The sequence below is a fragment of the Octopus bimaculoides genome, chromosome 10 (genome assembly GCF_046866305.1).
Source record: "Octopus bimaculoides isolate indiv1 chromosome 10, ASM4686630v1, whole genome shotgun sequence".
Classification (NCBI taxonomy): domain Eukaryota; kingdom Metazoa; phylum Mollusca; class Cephalopoda; order Octopoda; family Octopodidae; genus Octopus; species Octopus bimaculoides.
In genome coordinates, this window is record NC_142937.1 from 1,208,897 (window position 1) to 1,230,338 (window position 21,442).

General features: G+C 36.3%; 2 protein-coding genes across 10 annotated transcripts in view; one reads left to right on the forward strand and one right to left on the reverse strand.

Moving 5' to 3' along the window:
- Positions 1-16,575, reverse strand: part of LOC106867312 (uncharacterized) — a 93,448-nt gene extending 76,873 nt beyond the window's left edge. For all 3 annotated transcript variants that reach the window (XM_089358286.1, XM_052971011.2, XM_052971010.2), the window contains exons 1-3: positions 16,444-16,575; positions 8,384-8,484; positions 917-1,085 (exon numbers count right to left, since the gene is read on the reverse strand). In XM_089358286.1, the coding sequence (XP_089214412.1) occupies positions 917-1,085; positions 8,384-8,476 (262 nt within the window). In that variant the 5' untranslated portion in view covers positions 8,477-8,484; positions 16,444-16,575. The remainder of the gene's footprint in view (positions 1-916; positions 1,086-8,383; positions 8,485-16,443) is intronic.
- A 160-nt stretch (positions 16,576-16,735) lies between these two features.
- LOC106867322 (cilia- and flagella-associated protein 65) overlaps positions 16,736-21,442 on the forward strand; it is a 1,093,663-nt gene continuing 1,088,956 nt past the window's right edge. For 4 of the 7 annotated variants that reach the window (XR_016243317.1, XM_089358287.1, XM_089358291.1 and 1 more), the window contains exon 1: positions 16,756-16,935. The gene's annotated coding sequence lies outside the window, so the exon portion shown is untranslated. Of the gene's footprint in view, positions 16,936-21,442 lie in introns of all 7 variants that reach the window. The other 3 variants (XM_089358289.1, XM_089358292.1, XM_089358290.1) reach the window with 2 other exon arrangements.

A 21,442-nucleotide genomic window follows, 5' to 3' on the forward strand; every position in this document is an offset into this window, starting at 1 on the left:
GTTCCCAGGGGTGAATTATTCAAACCATAAAGAATTCCTTTCGACACATGGCTATGATGCTCTCTCACTACTCTTGCTCGTGATCAGAGATGTACATCATCATCATTATTATTGAGGTGGCAGAATCATCAGCATGCTGGACCAAATGCTTATTGGCATTTTGTCTAACACTCTTAGCTCAAATTCCATCGAGATTAACTTTGCCTTTCACCCTTTTGGGGTTGAAAAATTAAGTACCAGTGAAGCACTTGGGTTGATGTAATTGACTAGATCCTTCCACCAAATTTCAGGCTTTGTGCCTTCAAGTAGAAAGGATTATTAAAGGCGGTGAGCTGGCAGAATCGTTAGTACACCAAAGAAATGCTTAGCAGTTATACACCTCAGAAGAGTTGCCTTATTTGTTCACAGTCCAGTGAACACTAAGGAACTAAAGCAGTGGTTAGCAGCAACACAAGACATGTAGCTTCTATTTGTTTTTTTTTTTCTTAGCTACAAGTCTTGGAGGGCCACCAAAGTTTAGGAGCAGTAACTTTAATCCACAGAACAAAGAAAAAAAGAGATCCTAGTTAATTGATGACAATCGAAAGAGCATCAAGCAAAATGCTTTGTTACCACAAGGTTACATCTCTATGCTCTAAGTTCAAATCTCACCAAAGTCAATAAAGTAAGTAGCAGACACAGTACTGGAAAAGGGATTAATATAAGCAACTAAAACCTCAAAGTCAAAGCTGTAGCATGGGCATAGTTCAAGGACTGAAGAGAGCAGAAGGAAGAATAAAAGAATCTGAGAATGAGAAAATGGATGTTAAACTGAAAGAAAAAAAAAGGCAAAGTAAAGAAATTCATTAATAAATTATTTCATTGATTCTTTTTTTGTTTTTTTTTACTGCTTCTTTGTAACGTTCCAAATACTTACGATTCTGCCAGTATTCCTTTCGTTCCTGGAACTTCTGTTTTTTGGTTTTCTGTGATTGGTTTTTTGAATTTTTAAAAGATTTGTTGGAATTTTTGATAACTGCATCAAATACATTTGCATTCAAACCAGCAAAGATGTTGCTCTCCATGATAACTGGTCCTGCATCAGCCTGTAACAAACAACAAATAGTGTTGATGTAACTCACACATACACAGAAACCCAAGCAGAATACACATCTGGTTTCCCCCATCCCTGTCATCCATTAACAATGAGAGAGAGTTGCATTAAGATTTGACTGGTACTTTTTGTAAATGAATAGACTAGAACAGTATAGAACAGAATCCACAACTTATCGTCTAATCCAGGAATCGAACCCTCCATTTTAGGTTTGTGAACCCAATACATTATACACTAGGCCATGAGCCTTCTATGCATTATATATATATATATATATATATATATATATATATATATATTAGTGTGTGTGTGTGTGTGAGTGAGATCTTGTTTTAATATTGATTGTTTGGGCCTAGGAGAGATGTGACCTTGCTTGGAAACAGGTGAGAGTTGGCGAGACAGGAAGTGTATCTGATCATAGAAAATCTGTTTCATCGCTGTCAAACAAGTGTATGTTAAATGATAGCACACACACATATTTTATATATATACACACACACATACATGTATGTATAAGTTTCATGGGCACAGAACATGAAACCTTAAACAATAAGAATCAACCTGTTCTCAAACAGCAACTAAATATGGTGAGTGCTACTAGCTTTTACTTGTTCACACACTCATGCATGTACACACATACATGCTATCAACTATGTTTATTTCTATCACACAGATAGTAGATAGACATACAAACAGACAGACAAATAGACATACATACATACAGACAGACAAATAGATAGATAGATAGATAGATAGAGGTATGGTTGACTGGTCAAGTAGTTCACTTTACAATCATGAGGTGCAAGGTTCAACTCTTCTGCATTACACTACATAGAAGTATCTTTGGATAAAAACCAAACAAAGCTTTGTAAATGGAAGAAACTAAGTAGATGGAAACTACATAGAAGCCTGTAAGCTTATTCCAGTAAATTAAAAGGACCAACCTTATCATATATGGAACCACACTAATACTGCTTGAAGATTATGTTAGAGGTACAAGAGTGCAAGACCCAGTGAAATACTCATCCACCCACAGGATAATTCAAGGTGGTTCCTTTGTTTGAACAAGCAGAATAGTCATTATCAAAACTGATCCACTTACTTTTATATGTATATACATGTGTATATGCATACACACATTATACATCACTCTCTCTCTCTCATATATATATATATATATATAACACACACATACAGTGTGAAATATAAAGTAACAGTATAAAACTTCATTGTTCTTTTTTTCCTTTCATTCTTTTATTTCCAACTCGTATTGTAGTGGCTTTCTGAATCACAGTTAATTATTTCACAATGATTCAATTAAACTAAACTACTCATATGTGTGTGTGTGTGTGTGTGTGTGTGTGTATATATATACACATACATACACACACATTTATGTATGTATGTATACAGAGGAAAAGGTGGAGTACAGGATACAAGACCCTACAAAATCAATTTATTATTGATTAATAAATGAGCTGCTTGTGTGAAATCTGCATCTCTTAACCTTTATCACTGTCTATTTCTCATCTCATGTACCCCTTACCTCCCATGGTGTCTACTCTTGTCTCACACTGTCTCCCCTTACACAAAGTATTTCAAAACCCTACACTGCATAACCCTGTCACTCACAAAACGCTATACTTAGTAATATCTCCCTCACTATCTACCCCCCTCCCTTCATCTCCCACACTATCTACCCACCATAATTTCCCATGCTATCTACCCTGTCTCCCACAATATATCTCATTCTCACATTACCTACCTGTCTCTATCCCCTACATTACCCACCCACAGTTTACCTCCATTTCCCATCCTATCTACCCTGTCTACAAGACTATCAACCCTTATCTCTCCTCCTCTCTCCCAGACTATCTACTACTCCATCTCCTATGCTATCTTCCCCTCTTCCATCTCCCATGCAATCTGCCCCTATATCCCACATTATCTACCCCTATTTCTCATGCTATTTACCCTGTCTCTCTCACTATCAACACTTATCTCCACTCCTCTCTCCCAAACCATTTACCCCTATCCCTCCCTCCCACAATGTCTACCCCATCTCTCTTCCACTCTCCCTTACTATCTACCCCTATTACTCACATCTCCTCCACTATATACCCTAATCTGTCATTATCTACAACAACTTTTCATACAATATAACCCTATGTGGTTTGCTTTCTACAGCTTTGGTTAATTCTGTTATTTTTCTTTTTCCTTGTCATTCCAATGTCATATTTGAAATTTCACTTTAAAATATTACAGAAATGTTACTTTTCTGTATTTTTTTTTACTCTCTCTTCCTTTTCTGAAGACTTTCATTTACTTTGAAGTGCAGATTCTTCAATACAATACAATTAATGTGATGTGAATCAAGTTCATAACAGGGACACATTGTAATGTATATGGAATTTACTTTAACTTTTACTTGTATGTATCATCTATAATTAACAAAACAGAAGTTTGTAAATGACACACAGATACACAGACATAGGAACACATATATGTGCAGAAATATGGAAATATGTATCTATGTATGAAAAGGGTATGCACCCGCATATGCAGATTCATACATATAGATACATACTCACACATGCTTACACATATTTATACACATTTATATATAATTGTACATATACACATGCATACACATATATACTTATACACACACACACATACATATATATAAGCATTTATCCATGTACGTATGTATATCCACTAATGTTATCTTTAATCACACTGATGTCTTTTTAGACACAAAGACAACAAACAGGGCAGGCAGTGCTGACAGGCACCATAATTTAGCATGGATTTCATTGTGGGAAGAGAAAGAATCTATGTGGTTAACGAATCAGCTAGAAATAATAGCCAAGTCCCCACCCTAAAGTCACACCGAACCATTTTAAAATAAAGAAGGCCAGATGTAGCTAGATATTCCCAAAAAGATAGGCTGGACAGTTGGAATAATTTGATCATAGATGTATGTTGGCCATGTTTAACATGGGGTTAAAAACAACGACAGGTTTTTGTAGTGAATGTAAGTATAATACCATTTAACCTTGATACACAAAGGGTAAAAGGAAAAGATTCTGTTAAAATGCAAGCAGAGACAGAGCTTTTGAGCATGTGTATGACGGTCATGTCAACAAATGTAAAACGTGTTAGATTATAAATAACAGATGTTATAAAAAGAACAGAGAAAGTAAAACATTAACATTTACACCATAATGAGCACTACTTTGGGAAAAAAACTGTTCATGTTATACTAGAGATAACTTAGAGTCATAATTTCAAATAGAATTTTAGAATTATGGCAAATAAATGTAAAATTTTATAGACATTGTGCCTCTACATAACATTTTCATGTCTATATTTCTCTATATGAGTTTAAGGTTGATGTAGTTAGAGCAATAGTATTTAAATTCCGATACCTTTGCTGCTAAAAAACTTGCTCAACCTTAGAAGAGTGAAAGCTATTTTTGTTGTAGCGATTCAGCCTGGGGCCAAAATTGTTTTTTTTTTTTGTTTTTTAATGGTTTAGTCAAAGGTGGAAGGATAGTGGGCATGACCCTTTGCAAGGCCCCCGAGGAAGCTATTCTCAGACTGCAGTTTTGGCCTAAATGCTTGCAACAGAAAGTGAAAGACAAAGTGCAAGTGTTTGTGATGAGAAATTCCTTTCCTTTTATTTTTTGGTGGGTGGGGAGGGAGACCCTTTACAGGTCTTCCAACACTGGTAGAGGGAAGGAGTAGTTAAGGCTCAAGCGCTTACAACAGAGTGAGCTCTGCCAAAGGAAATCAAGGTGCAGATGGTGGTATTAAACCAGGGAATGGATTAAGTCTCCTCTCCATCACTCTTCTAACTATGGAATTATTCAGCCACTTCAAATACATGAGAGCAGACCTGCATATATATTCCAAACACATTTGTTCTACCAGCCATCTCTGTCTCCATGGAACCAGTTCTTTTGGACATCTATCCTTCAATTTTAATATCATCCTTTCTCACTATATTTTCCGCCAATCACTCTTTCTCTGCCACCAATTCTCTCTTGCGTTCCACTGAACTACATCTTATGACTGGCATACCTTTCCCTTCAAACCCTCTTGTATTTGCCATTATTCTTAACGACTTCTCAGATCTGTCATAAATGGCACAATTGCTCTTCACTTCCCTTTACTTTACACTCACCTCATCCATGTCATCTACCTCTGACTTTCATTTCTATCTGTCTCACTCCCCACACATGCACACTCATCCTTTACTCACCCCACAAACTGTCCCCCTATTTCTCACACCTATCTACACTTATATCAATCATACTGTGGCTCTGTACTACTACTTACTTCCTCATTCTTGATCCATTCCTCTTCATTTCACCACATTGCATTTTGGTTGTGTTTATTTATATTCCAGATCCCTCCTCAACACAACTCCAGATCACCCAGTAGGAAGAAACTTCACACCCTGGATGGTTGCAAAGTTTACTGAAAACTTACACCTGATGGCTTCCCATTCTCAAAGGTTTTTCTTTATTTTAATAAAGAAATCGTTCACTTATCAAAGTTCAGGCTTAAGTGCAAGTAACATGCCTGTTAGTGTTTCTTGTCAACATTTCCCAACGAACTTCAGATAATCTAACATAAAATTGCAGCTGGCCGTTTGTGAATCTATTATTCACTCTGCACCTAATAGCAGTGTCTAGCTGTCCAATATTTTTTCTGAGTCTGCAGACACTAGTCTGGAGAAAGCTAATCCATTTCAGCTGTTTCTTCTCACTGCGATTGATTTTTGCTACTCCAAACTGTTGGGGAATGGTCATCACAGCACAATATAACAGAATATTCACTGTCCAAAAGTTGAGATTTTCAATCTCAACTAATTGTTCTTTAGCTATTTGGTCCATTGCAGATAACATTAGGTCAGCAGGTTTTCTCTCGATCTGTGTGGTTAATGTTCTCTTATGCGATTCTATGACAGTTAAGCTTTGCTTGAATTTAGTTGTTTGTCTTCTTCTCACATTGTTTCTATTTCTTCATCATCAGAATCATCATTGTCATTATTTAACATCCATTTCTATGCTGGTATGGGTTGGATGGCATGACAGGAACCAGCAAGGTGAAGGGCCACACCAAGTTCCATAGTTTTTTTCTTGGCTTGCTTTCTACAATTGAGTGCCATTCCTAATGCCAGCCAGTTTACAGAGTGTACTGGGTGCTTTTTTCATGGCACCATCACTAATGCTTTTTTATGTGGCACCAACATCAGTGTTTTTACAGGCAACTAGCACCCACGCCAATGCTTTTTATGTGGCATATTGCTTTTAGGATCTCAATTCTGTTTGTTCATAATTTGTCATTGCTCACTCTTATATAATGGCAGCATGTTCATCTCAGTTTTATTGTTATTGCAATGGCCATAATCCATATGAGTGAGTTCTTTGCAGGAGAAGAATCCACTCATCTGGTCCAGTTCTTATCTGCTGTGTGATTCTGATGGCTGTGGGGATAACAGTTAATTTTTGCTCAATGATGCTTGCCTGTTGCTGTAGTCATTCTACAATGAATTTTGAATAGTTGGGGTCATTTAGATCCCAGCAGTTCCTCTCATCCTTTTAATGTAGCCTATTGAGAGATCTTTTTCCCTTTTTCCCTTTTTTCTTTTTTTCTTTTTCAGTCAGTCTACAGCCAAGCTGGAGCACCACCTTGAAGAAATTTTAATTGAATGAATTGACCCCAGTACTTATTTTCCTTTTAAGGCCTGGTACTTATTCTATCAATCTCTTTTGCTGAACTGCTAAGTTATGGTGACATAAACATGCAAACACCAGTTCTCAAGCAGTAGAGGAGGATAAACAGTCACAAAGACACACACACACACACATGTATATACAAAACAGGCTTCTTTCAGTTTCCGTCTACCAGATCCACTCACAAGGCTTTGGTTGGCCCGAGACTATAGTAGAAGACACTCGTCCAAAGAGCCATGTAGTGGGACTGTACCTGGAACCTTGTGGTCGATATGCAAACTTATTACCACGTAGACACACTTGTGCCTATCTTTCTTAGGCTTTTTGTAGAAATGATACAGGTCTTGATTCAATTCGAAGGTCCACTGAAATTTCTCAATGATAGCTCTATGACATGTGAAGTTAACCACAGACTCCAGTCTAGGCATGGCATATATAGCAGTAATTCCAATGTGTAGAGTTCCAGTTAATTTCCCTACTTGATTACTGATAAGATCATCCATAAAAAAAGAAAAAAGCTTCTTTACACAAAGAAGATAACCAATTTTTTATCAGGTTTGTATCAATGGCAAGATGAATGTGCACAAGTGTGGCTGTGTGGTAGGAAATCTGCTTCCCAACCACATGATTCCAGGTTCAGAACCTTGGGCAAATGTTTTCTATAACCTTGGGCCGACCAAAGCCTTGTGAATGTATTTGGTAGATAAAAAAAACTGAAAAGATGCCTTTGTATATGTGTCTATTTGTGTTTGTCCCCCACCACTGCTTGACAACCAGGAGAGGTATGTCACATCACATAAACTGTGATGTGAGGTAACAAGAATAATTTCATCAAGAAATGAGTATTTTCAGTCTTCAGGCCCTGGATCTGAAAGATAACCACTTTCTTACCTTAGCAAAAAAGAATTTAATCAAAAATTTATTTTCAATTGGGAGCCAATGAGACATTTTGCATAAAAATGTGATGCGACATGACATAGGAATTGGCTATTAATCATACTTTGTAACTTCATTTGGCTAAGAGCAAACTATCAGAAATTTCTAAATAGTTTCACTGAGTTGCAGACAAATAACATTAAGAAGCAATTTTTTTTCTCCATCTAGATTTCTTAAAAATCTCTCCATAAATATGGCAATAATTTGTAGGATAGTGCAGCCTATAAATGCTGCCATGTTTTAGTTTGGTCACTACTATGACTTGGTTTGGAAAATTTTTGAAAAACTCCACAACTATTTAAAACATGAGGGATAGATTTTTCTCAAAACATTAAGTTTTGTTATCTCTAGTTCAAACTTTAAAATTTCACTTCATGGTTGATGTAAGCAGAGAATTGCCAATAATGGCTGTTACACAGTTTCCGTTCACTAAACTCACTGACAAAGATATGGTTTGCCTGGAGGATAATAGAAGACACTTGCCCAAAGTGTTGCATTTGCGAAGCAAACTTCTTAACCATTCCATCGTTCCAGTGCGTAAGCCATGCTTGCAAACATGCAGACAAATAAACACTTTACTCCAAAATCAAAAAGAAAATCTGATTACCTTTTCTGTTTCAGAATTTGTGTCTGCAGGATTACTGTCCGACTTAACTGCTGAGTTATGAAAACGCCATCGTTTGCACCCAATTTTGCCCATTTTTAGATCTACAGGAAAGAAATAAACAAATAAAAAGATTTTGCAAGAAGAAATTGTAAAAAGCTGTGTGTGTGTGCATGTGTGTGTATGCATGCTTATATGAATATATATATATATCTCTATGTTTCTGTATATGTGCTAGTATCTCTCTACAGACACAGACACACTATATCTATATCTATAAATTCTTAGATCAAGTAATCTATGAAACAAGCATTGAGGCTACAAACTGTTTAAGTAGTCATATTTCTTATTCATTCCCTTGAGCCACATTGAAAAATAGTTGCCTACTGAGGTCGTATTTTATTCATATCATGTAGAGGCTGTCTGACACATGACTTCTGTCAGACCAGTTTATAACTCTCATTTTCTTAAAAAACAAAAAACAAAAAAAAACCCCCAGAAAATTGCATATATACACACATAACATTTTATCATTATTGTCATCCTCATGATTATCACCACCACCACCACCATTTCTATTATTGCAGCAACCGCCATTATTATTATTATCATTAATATTAAGAAAATGCAAATACACCACGAAACTATCCATTTAAGCAGTCTTTCAAATTGCTAAATTGACTACTCGGAATTCCATCGCATGAAGTTTTTCTATAGCTCTAGATAAAGATCTGAAACAAAATTTATATCATTAACTTTCTTTATCAAATAGTCAGTATTCACAAGTCAAAAGAGAAAACATTATCCAAGAAATTGCACAGATACTTTTACCAATACTTTTCAATACAACGAAGCTAGCTTCAGATCAATAACAGCCTACTCTTATTTTCAATTCCAAAAATAATTTTAGGTTCATTATATATTGACTTTCTCGCTAAAGAAACATTATTACTAATGCTATGGGAACGATGGACAAAACGCTTTCTGGTGTTTGGTTAAACCACTAAGTTCTGAGTTCAAATTCCCATGAAGATCAACGAAATGTATGTGTGTATGAAAGAGGAGTGTTGATAACATCAAGTACCAGTCAAATACTGAGGTCAATACAATTGACTATACTCTCCATCATGTTCATAGTTACCATCATTTAAACTCTTTAGCATTTATATTACTCTGACAAATGTAATGCTTGCTTATTCACATTGTTTTATATTAATCATATATTATCTAATAAATTCGATATTTTGAGGATGTAATCGTTTCTTTTCAGAATGACATTGTAAGATAGGTGTGAGAGGTAAGGTCTGGGCAATTTGAAAATTATAATGTGTAAAATATTTGGAATGGATATGGCTGGTTTTAAAAGCTAAAGGGTTAAAATCAGGTTTTCCATGCCTAGAAATTTTCTATGGTCTAATGGTCTTCCTCTTTCTAACCCTTGCCTCTTTTCAAACAAGGTAATATTTCTCCTAGCCCTTCAAACATGAACAGTACAATGGCCAGATGTATTTTCATGGAATATTGATAAAATTAACATCAATGTTTATATGATGTTAACATTTGTTTTCAATTAGTGCAAGATGTCAAGACCAATTTGAAACAATGACAAAGTAGACATTAAAATGATGAAGATTGTACACATTCACACACACACACACACATTCTATAGACATTAAACTCCTGACATCAACAGGAAACTTCTACAAAAACAGTGATACCAACAAGCTCTATCTACAAAGAGATGAATGAAACAAACTTGAAATCAGTGCAGATCATATATATATATATATATATATATATATATATATATATATATATATATATATATATATATATATATCTCATTGTGATCACCATCATTATCATTTAATATCTATTTCTATGCTGGCATGGGTTGGACAGTTTGACAGGAGCTGGCAAACCAGAAGACTGCACTATGCTTCCTTGTCTGTTTTGGCATGGTTTTTATGGCTGGATGCCCTTCCTAGCACCAACCATCTAACAGAGTGGATTGAGTACTTTTTATGTGGCACCAGCACTGGTGAAAAATGTGGGTGGAAAACTGGAACTAGGCACTCTTCTGTGCAAGAAATAAAGTTTGACCTCATTTTACAAAGAACTTTCCATTTTCACCACATCTGTTTATCTTATTTCAATTTTTTGCATTTTGATAAATAGATTTTCCTGATTATTCTTCCTATAATCTTCGAGCAAAACAACATTTGTACCTCAAGCAGTGATATATAGAACTCAATGATGCTATTTACCATTATTTGTAAATAATTTAATTAAGAAATTGATGCCCAAGGAATCAGTATCTTGTAAATATAAGCCAATATGTGTAATCAACTTAACAGTATTCAACTTACAGGCAAGTGAAAATGACATTACAGCAAGTACAACCCACATTGGCAATATACACCAACAATTATTATATCAGCAAATTTAATTCAAATCCATCCAAATTCATGCAGTAGTTATATTTTGGTGAATTTTATACAGGACTATCAGTATTTCATCAAAATCTCTAGTTTTAAATATGATTGAGAAATTTATGTAAATAAAGTACTTCAGTTAAAATTGTGTCCTCCAGAAAATCTTTTACAATCATTTGGAGAGCTATTCTGCACGATCAAAAACATTGGTAGAAGTGCATGGTCAAAAACAGCATATTTCAAACACGCCATAAATTAACCCCTAAGCATTTGGATTATTCTGTCAAATGTTAATCATGCATTATCTCAAAGCTTTGAGATTTCAATGATGTGATTGCTTATTTTTAGAATGACATTGTAGAGTAAGTGTAAGAGGTCAGATCTGGCTAGTTTGAACATAAAACGGCCAGTTGAAATGCTAAAAAGTTAATTCTAGAAAAAGCAGAAATCAAAATCAACAATATTTTTCTACTCTCAGATAAAATTAAAAAATCTCTATGAAAACAAATTTTAAAATAACTTTAAATAACATCAATATGGAAGCAAAAAAGACAGATAGCAACCAATTTAGCAGTTTGGTCATCAGAATAAGTACCAAGTTTAAAAGAGAAAGTATTGGGATTGACTAAAAATTCCAAGGTGTGTCCCAGCATGGCTGCTGTTGAATGACTGAAACTAGTAAAATGATAAATTTTACTTTCATTATCATCATCATTTAAAGCCCATTTCCCATGCTGCCATGGGTTGAACAGCTTAACAGGAGCTGGTCAGCCGGAGAGCTGTCCAAGTTCCAATTGTTTGTTTGGGCATGGTTTCTATGGCTGGATGCCCTTCCTTATGCCAACCACTTTATGCAGTGTGCTGGGTGCCTTTTACATGCTATCAAGCGTGGGCGTTTCCATGTGACACCAGCACAAGTGCAAATTACGTGGCACTGGCAGAAGTGCATATTACGTGGCACCCAGCACCTGCAAGACAAAAACCTCTCAACGGGCAGAAGGAGTGGGGCAATGGCCATAAATGACATGCCAGTATGTATGGAAGGCCGTGATTTTACTTAGCTTGACCTATCTTCTGATGTATAGCAAATTGCCAGAAGTCATGGTCTTTTGTCATCTCTTCACTGAAGCCCAGCATCCAAAGACCGTTTCTCACTACTTCCTGATTCAACCCCTTCCACAGGTGCCCTCAACAATTAGAGCATAAAAAACAATTTTACTAACAACTCATCATTACATTTTTGATGATGATATCCTTACAGTTAGACTAACATCAACCCTTTGATCAATAGGTTTAAATCCTTATGTGTTAAGGATGATTGTTGATATACCTGATTTAAAAACTAAAGATAACTACTCTTCCAGTTCTGAACGACTCTTAATGGATGTACTCAATTTCACAGAAGGTTTCCTATGCACTACTACTTTTGAAATTTATTCTACAAGCTAGAAAATTCATTTATTTCTCAAAGAAGAGAAAAACAAAACATTCCTTTCGATTTGAACATAGAATCAAATTAATCTCATTGTTAGATTATAGAAAATTAGAGTCATAAAAGCAATAGCAATGCCGACAGCAATGAATAACAATGGTAATGATAATTCTTTCAGTGTTTTGTATAGCTGGATGCCTTTCCTATAAGTTTTAGTTACCATGTATGGCACACAATACCTATGGCACCTATGCCAAAACCGAATACCTTGCAGAGATCAATCTTCACTTTCATTCTTGTAAGGGCAGGTCTGTGTGTGTGTGTGTGAGGGGTGTCAAGAAAATAAAGTTCAAGTACTAAGATTGATTTAATCCACTGTCCTTCCACTAAAACCTGTGGCTTTATGTCTATTAGAAATCAACATTTAGTCGCTGTAATAATTTTTATTCTTTTACTTGTTTCAGTAATCCAACTGCAGCCATGCTGGAGCACCTCCTTAAAGGGTTTTAGTTGAAGAAATCGACCCCAGGACTAATTCTTTCTAAGCCTAGTACTTATTCTATTGGTCTCTTTTACCGAACCGCTAAGTTATAGGGACACAAACACACCACCATCAGTTGTCAAGTGATGGCAGGGGGGGTGGACAATCAGACACAAACATATACACATGTGTGTGTGTGTGTGTGTGTGTGTGTGTGTGTGTATATATATATATATATATATATATATATATATATATATATATATATATATATATATATATATACATATATATACACACACACACACACACACACACACATAGACAATGAGCTTCTTTCAGTTTCCATCTACCAAATCTACTCATAAGGTTTTGGTCAGTCCAAGGCTATAGCAGAAGACACTTTCCCAAGGTGCCACATAATGGCACTGAACCCAGAACCATGTGGTTGGGAAGCAAACTTCTTACCACACAGACACGTCAGTGCAATGGTAGAGAAATTCTATCACTAATTTCCATATACTGAAGATCACCACATCTACTGCCGATTATCGTTTGTTTTCTACCAAGAATAATTATTCTAAGTTCAGAAATAGTAATGAATGTGAAAACTTGTGTGAAATTGAAGAATTTGAAAAAAATGGTTGGGTGGTGGCATTAATCCTTAATGTTTAAATGAATGAAGTGACAATCTTCCATGGCAGGTATTTAAATCAAATAATCAGAGAAGAAGTATTATTCTATTACTTCTGAATGAAGTCTCACAGCATCAAGTTCTATCTTCTCCATTCTATGTTAGAAGTGCATAGTGTGGTAGCACAGGGTTCAAAAAGTTACCATTCTGCAACATGCTTTCGCAAAATACCAGAGATTTGCATGGAATACATGTCAAGCATTCAAACAACCCTTGGACATTCTATGTCCTACATCACAATAGAAGACAAATATGAAGAGAAAGGCATCACAGTCTCTCCTTCACCAAATAAATACCAGCCATGGAAGAAAAGCTGCAGCAGCTTTGAAGCACTGATGACATTAATTCAACATGGCCATAGCTGGGACCATTAAATGAGTATATACAAATATACCCATTTTCCTCCTTTTTATTGTTTTGCTTTTCAGACCTCACACAAATTACTGCTCTAGCTTACTATGTCTGAAAAGTGGACAACTGGAATTCCTTCCTACCAAGCAACATTTTCTTTCATACAGACGTACAAACTGAATAATAACCATATCAATCTGGGAGGACATGTAAATGTTATGAATATGGCCTTCCTCTGCTTCAGTAAACAGGAACCACAGAGCATACTTTACTGCCAACTGTAGCAACCAGCCATTTACACTAAAGGCTGGTAGAATGTGGTGGGCCAATCAAGTTTCTGTCTTTCATGCTAATGATTGAGGTTGTGGCTATTTAATCCTAGGGTTTGCAACAGTAACCATCCCTTCTTTTACTCAAACAGACACAATCCAGTGTATTACTAAATTTTTTTAAAATGATAGGATTTAACCCTTTCGTTACTGAATTTATTTTGAGATGCTCTGTGTTTCTTTCAATTTTAAATTTAACAAAGAATTTAATAAAATAACTTAGTTATCATTAAGCTAGTGTTAGGAACATAAATTGTGACTAAGATTTAGTGGAAGATTTTAATTCAAAACTTATGAAAACAAGACATTTGTACTACAGAGCCAGAGGTGGTTTCAGCTGGGTTGGTATCAAAAGGGTTAAGTGCATATGTGTAAATGGTTGTGAGTATGGTGGACAAGTAATTTGCAAGGCAAAGATCCTTTGGGAGGGGATGTGACATTGGAGGTGCTCTTGTTCCAGATGATGAAAGGTTAGCATGTGACAGAGAGACAAAAACAGATGTCTTACTGTAGAGATACATAGTTAGAGTGAGAGAGAGAGGGAGTGATGAAAATTGAAGCCAGAAACGGGTGTGCTGCATGTTAACCAGCCTGAGGGGTAGAAAATGGAGAGAGAGAGAGAGAGAAAGTGGAAGACTGCAAGAGCAAGATGGAGAATGGAAAAAAACAGGAGAGAGCTGGCGATGAAGTGTCAATCATTCAATCTTCATAATTCCATGCCAGCCAGCTGAAGAGCTACTCAGGCTATTGGTTTTCATGACTGGATGCCCTTCCTAATACCACCGGCTCTATAGAGTGAACTGGGTATTTTTATGCAGCACCAGCATGCGTGCTTTTTATATAGCACCAGCTTGCAAGATTAGGAGCACTCAGTTGAAAAGGAATGCATTTTACTTAGCTTGACATGTCTTCTCAAGCACAACAAACTGTCAAAAGAGTCAGTCCATTGTCATTACCTCTGCAAGACCCAATGTCTGGAGAGCCTTTCTCATCAATTCATCCCATGTCTTCCTGAGTTTACCCTTTCCACACATTCCCTCCACAATTAGAGATCAGTACTTCTTGATGCAGCTGTCCTTATCCATATGCATTACATGGCCATACCAGCACAGATCATCTATGATGGAGACCATCACTTCAACAACAAGCATATAGTAGAAAGCAGTAACATATATAACAGCCAACACAGCATCTCTTCCCCAGCAACACAACAAATGCCTAGTCTATGACTGCATTGGACAACAGTTATATATATAATTATCATCCACTTTTCCATGCTTACATGGGACAGATAGAATTTAAGACAGATATTACTTTATGGTCAGGTGCCTTTCTTGTCGAAACCCTCACTTATTTCCAAGTAAGGTAATATTTCCCCATAGCCAGACTGGTATGAACATTTGTATGACTATGATGTACGTTTAAATTGTCACAAGATGTTAAAACAAAGATACACACACATACGATGGGCTTCTTTCAGTTTCCATCGACCAAATCCATTCACAAGACTTTGTTGGTCCAGGGCTTAATAGTAGACAATCTTTTTTCCAGAATCGTAATCTCCGTATTTCGGCCAAAACAATTTTTCAAAACGGTAAATATTTAAGAAATTGATGGGGGACGGGGGTGGGGTGAGTTAAAATTTTGAAATGCTTTTTTTTTTTTTTTTTTGCAGATTCGGAAAAAAAAAAGTCCCAAAGGGGGTGTGGTCCATGATCTTTACCTCCGCCACGTTGTCAACACGCGGAATGACAAAGAAAAATAAGATAAAAAGCAACATCATTTCAAATTTTTCAGAAACCTTCTTTGGGGATTTCTATCAAAGAATGTTCCCTAGACGTCTTCTTTATATATGACCAGGTACAGTAGACAAGTAAAACCCCTCACAGTTTTAAATGATCAGGTTAAGCGAAAATGCATTTTATTTGCATTTACATCTTCATTCTTCAAAGAAAAATAGCAATACTAAATGTTTTTTATTGTTGAATACACGCAAATTTCATTATTTTGTTCGTATATTCTACAGGGTGTCCACAAGGTCTGGGTACATGGAGTAAATAAAATCATAACATAAACAATTACATATAAGAAATAATAATTTCTTAAAGTATGTGTTAATCCCCATGGACCCAGACTTTGTGGCCAACCTGTATAAAGACAGTCAAACAACAGATACACGTGTGAAGTTGAACCTCGCACGAAACTCATACGTGTTTTACGTAACAAGTAGCTCGAAAACCAAAAAAGTAGAAATATAAATTATTGATTTTTCTTTGTGAACATTCACCCTATATTAATATATAAACAGAATATCGAAAAATATGAGAAAATATAACTTTACCAGTGATTATTATAATTACGTCAAACGACGACTGCAAATGTACACATGGAATACTGTAAAGCTAGCTGCCGTTTATTACTTCCTTTTATTAGTATCGAAACAGTCAATGCCCTAGTGACATAAAGTTATAATAACTTTAAAATGGAATGACTTCATGGATATAATGTTATTAATGATAATATTTAAAATGAAAAAGCTATAAAATACTATCCATAACTGAACTAAGGGTTTTGTCTTCGATTTTAATAGAAAATACGAAACTACACAATCATTATTTGCTAAGGTTGTGGTTGCCAAGCAACAGTTAATGCCAAGCAACAGTTAATGTAGTAATTGTTTTGTTATAAAGTCACAATTCACCCAATCAATCAGTTAATCTCAGATCGATGAATAAACGAATTTTTAGTATTTGTTATTTGCTTTAGTTGAAGTATTATCATCTCTGGATTTATTACATATATTGAAAATATTTTCGAAATTTGGAAGATTTACGTGAGTACGACGAAGATTTTTTTCCCTCCAAATTACTTGCACTTTTTAAATTTTATGGAACTTTTTATTCTGACAATAACGATTATTTATTATTACATTTGTCATCATCATCATCGTCATCATTTAAATTTTACTTACTCTGGTCGATTCTGTGAGAGCAGACAGCAATCTGTTGTCAGAGGTCTCACAGGGTCTCTTTCCGAAACCCATAAGCTTTGCTACTTGGATGTTAACTTAACGTGGAAGACACTCAACCCCCAAGCACCAACCTCAAAATCCTTGCTGTCCCCAGTAGAGCAGTTTTTTGGGTTTGCTCTGCCCTCGTGTCAGTCCCAATTTCTCCAACTATTATTGTTATTATTACTATGGCAGCTCCAGGAGAAACACTTAGCGGTATTTCATCTGCCGCTATGTTCTGAGTTCAAATTCCACTGAGGTCGACTTGACCTTTCATCCTTTCTGGGTCAATGAAATAAGTACCAGGCAGCTGGGGTTGATGTAATCAACTAGTCCCCTCCCCCAAATTTCAGGCCTTGTGCCTATAATAGAAAGAATTTTCTTCTTCTTCTTTCAAGGATGAAGATATAATTGTAAATGCAAATAAAATGCATTTATGTACTCAAAATGCATAAATATTTATTAGCTGGTCATTTAAAGCTTTACTTGCTTACCCTAACCTGGTCATTTATATATACTGAAGACATCCAGGAAACATTCTTTGATGGTTAGAAATCCCCAAAGAAGGTTTCTGTACAATTTGAAATAATGTTGCTGACATGGGTTGGATGGCCTGACAGGAACTGGCAAGGCCAGAGGCCACAACAGGTTCCATAGTCTGGTTTGGTTTGGTTTTTACAGCTGGATGCCCTTCCTAATGCTAACCGCTTTACAGAGTGTACTGGGTGCTTTTTTATCATCACCAGTGCTTTCTTTATGTGGCACCAGCACTCATACCAATGCTTTTTGTGACACCCTGGTTTTAGGATCTCCTTTCTGTTGTGGTGGGCAGATCTTCTTGAGTACAGCAATACACCACAAGCATTATCATTCACCATCACAACCTCTAACTTGTATACTGCTGCTGCTGCTGCTACTACAACTACTACTACTACTACTACTACTACTACTACTACTACTACTACTACTACTAAGGTGATGAGCTGGCAGAATTGTTAGCACACTATATGAAATGCTGAGCAACATTTCTTCAGACTGTAAAAACCTTGCCAAACTGACCTCGCCTGTGCTTGTGCCACATACAAAGCACTAAGTCTACTCTACTGAGTGGTTGGTGTTAGGAAAGGCATCCAGCAGTAAAAATCCTGCCAAAAGAGTTACAGAAGTCTGGTGCAGGCTTCTGTCTAGCCGGCTCTTGTGAAACCATCCTACCCATGCTAGCAGGGAAGGTGTTAAACAATGATGATGATATATATATATACATATAAATTTAACATGGGCGATTCTTTCTTGTCTTGGGTGAAATTGCGCAAAAAATCACACAGATGTGTAGAATGATCCAGTGGTGATGCTGAGCTTTGTACTTTTCATAGTTTCCATGGTCACCGAGATAATCTACTATAATAATACTCTTGTGTTTATGAATGAGAAAGGAAGGGGTGATAGATGAATAAGGAAGGAAGGGGTGATGTCATACTTGGTAGTGTATGCTGAAAAAATAAATCAAACAGCATTTCAACTGTGTGAATATATGTGTGTATGTAAAAGGGGGGTATGTGAATGTGTGTGCGTGTGTGCAAGCGCAATGGAAGTGGGATGGTTCATCTTTGTTCGCTTAGTATTTGGGCTTATTATTTGATTTGGTTGGGGTTTTTTTTTGTTGGTCAGTTATTTTTTAGATTTTGACAGAAAAAGTCATTCTAAAAATGTTTTTTAATGTAAGTGTGCTCAAACAAGTCAAATGCTTACACAAAGCAGGTTTTACAACCACATCATCCAAACTGACCGGGTGAAACTGGGCTTAGCTGCTAGTATATATATATACTAGCAGCTTGATTGTTTATGGAAGACCAGCAGTCATCCATGCATACCAGGCTCCCCTCTCCACACCACTGATGTCATCCAAGGGAAAGGCAAAGGCCGATACAGCTTGGCACCAGTGACATCGCAACTCATTTCTACAGCTGACTGAACTGGAGCAAGATGAAATAAAATATCTTGCTCAAGAACACAAAACACAGCCTGGTCCAGGAATCAAGCTCACTACCTCATGATTGTGAGCCTGACGCTCTAACCACCAAGCCATGTGCCTTCACATACATACACATTTATATATATATTCGAAATGCTTAGTTTAGAATAGGGGCAGCTGATGAAGGAAATATTCTCTATGTGGCCTGTTTGTTTTCTGTGCTCTGTTTATGTTCTGTTTTTCATTTTGTCCACGTTTTTTTGTGACGTCCTGTACCCAGATATGCATCTATATGTACATATAGATGTCGGTATGTACATACATGTACGTACATATGCATATACTCACATATTATTTGTATTATTTATATATATATATATATATATATATATATATAAACAAATGGTAAATGAGTATATGCATATATACGTACAGGTATGTGCAGACCGACATCCACCTGTATGTATAGGTGCATATCTGGGTACAGGACATTGCAAACAAAACGTAGATGAGAAAACACACAATGCACATATATGTATGTTTGTGTATATGTATATATGTGAATGTGTGTGTGTCTTTGTGCTTGTGTTTGTCCCCTCATCATCCATCACTTCACCCCTATAACGTGGCACTTCAGCAAAAGTGACTGACTGAATAAGGACCAGACTTCAAAATGAAATCCTGGGACGAATCTGTTCTACTAAAACTGTTCAAGGTGCTGCCCCAACATGGTTGTAGCCCATCATCTAGAATAAGTCAAAGGAAAAGGTAAAATGTAAAAGAAGATGTCAGTGGAATGCTCAGCCACTTGCATGTTAATCCACTCACTCACCCATCCATCCATCCATCCTTCCATCCATCTGTCCCTCCATCCATCCATCTATTTGTCCATTCATCCATCTGTTTGTGTCCCTCCAACCATCCATCAGACACTTACATGCTAATTCACCCATCCATCCATCCGTCCATCCATCCGTCCATCCATTCATCTATCCATTTGTTTGTTCATCTGTCTGTCTGTTCATGCATCCATCAATCCATCCACCCATGTCTGTCCATTAGACTTTCCAGATAGATTCCGTGGTGTGACCAGCTGAGACTATGGATATCATCCAACTACAGGAGCAGGTAATTCAGTTGATATCAAACAGAAGAATCCTCATTGTCAAATGACTGAGAACAACCTTCCATCCACTATCTCTTTCTAGCTTTCCTTTTCTCTTACCCTTTCATTCTTTTACTCATTCACTTTCCCTCACTCCCTCCCTCTCTCCCCTCTCCCCCTTTCTTCTCTTGCTTGCCTTCTATTATCTTACTTCCTCTTTCCTATTTACATTGACTTAGTTTCACTTTCATTATATTTGTTCTTTTCCATCCTTTCCTTTTTTCTCTATCTCTCTCTTTCCCCCTTCCCCATCACATTTTTCAATCTTCTCTTTTTCTATTTCTTTACATATAACGGAGGAAAAAACTCCACAAAAAGAAAGAAAAAAAGGCATCTTGTGATATTTGGTTACTTTCTGTTTTCTGTCTCAGTTGAAATATCCCATGGGGGTCATATTTTTGCCTTTCTCCAGAGGTCGATATAATAATATAGCAGCCAAATAGTAAGTTCAATATTATCGGCTCAGACCAATGACTGAAATCACGGTAGAATAGCTTGCTACTTGCTAGAGAAGAAAAATACCCTAAAGCAATAACACTGAATCAAATTTTATCTCAGTAAGTCAGTGTACTTAAAACATGTTATCTCACAAAAGATACAAGTCTACTTTCCTTTATCTCATATATATGTGTGTGTGTGTGTTTGAGTGTATATATATATAACTGGCATTAAATGATGATGATGATGATATATATATATATATATATATGTGTGTGTGTGTGTGTGTTTGAGTGTATATATATATAACTGGCATTAAATGATGATGATGATGATATATATATATATATATGTGTGTGTGTGTGTGTGTTTGAGTGTATATATATATATAACTGGCATTAAATGATGATGATGATGATATATATATATATATATATATATATATGTGTGTGTGTGAAGGTGCATGACTCAGTGGTAAGAGTGTTGGGCTCACAATCCTGAGGTTGCGAGTTTGATTCCCAGACCTGGCTGTATGTTGTGTGCTTGAGCAAGGCACTTTATTTAACGTTAACCCAGTTCACTCAGCTGTAGAGATGTGCTGCACTGGCATGTTATGTTTACTCTTGACAAATGTTTCCATGGGAATGTTTCCCCAGGATTCCTTGTGTTAATGATTGCATATATATTCAATAACGGTTTCAAATTTTACCACAAGGGCAACCATTTTGGGGGAGGGGATGAGTCGATTACATTGA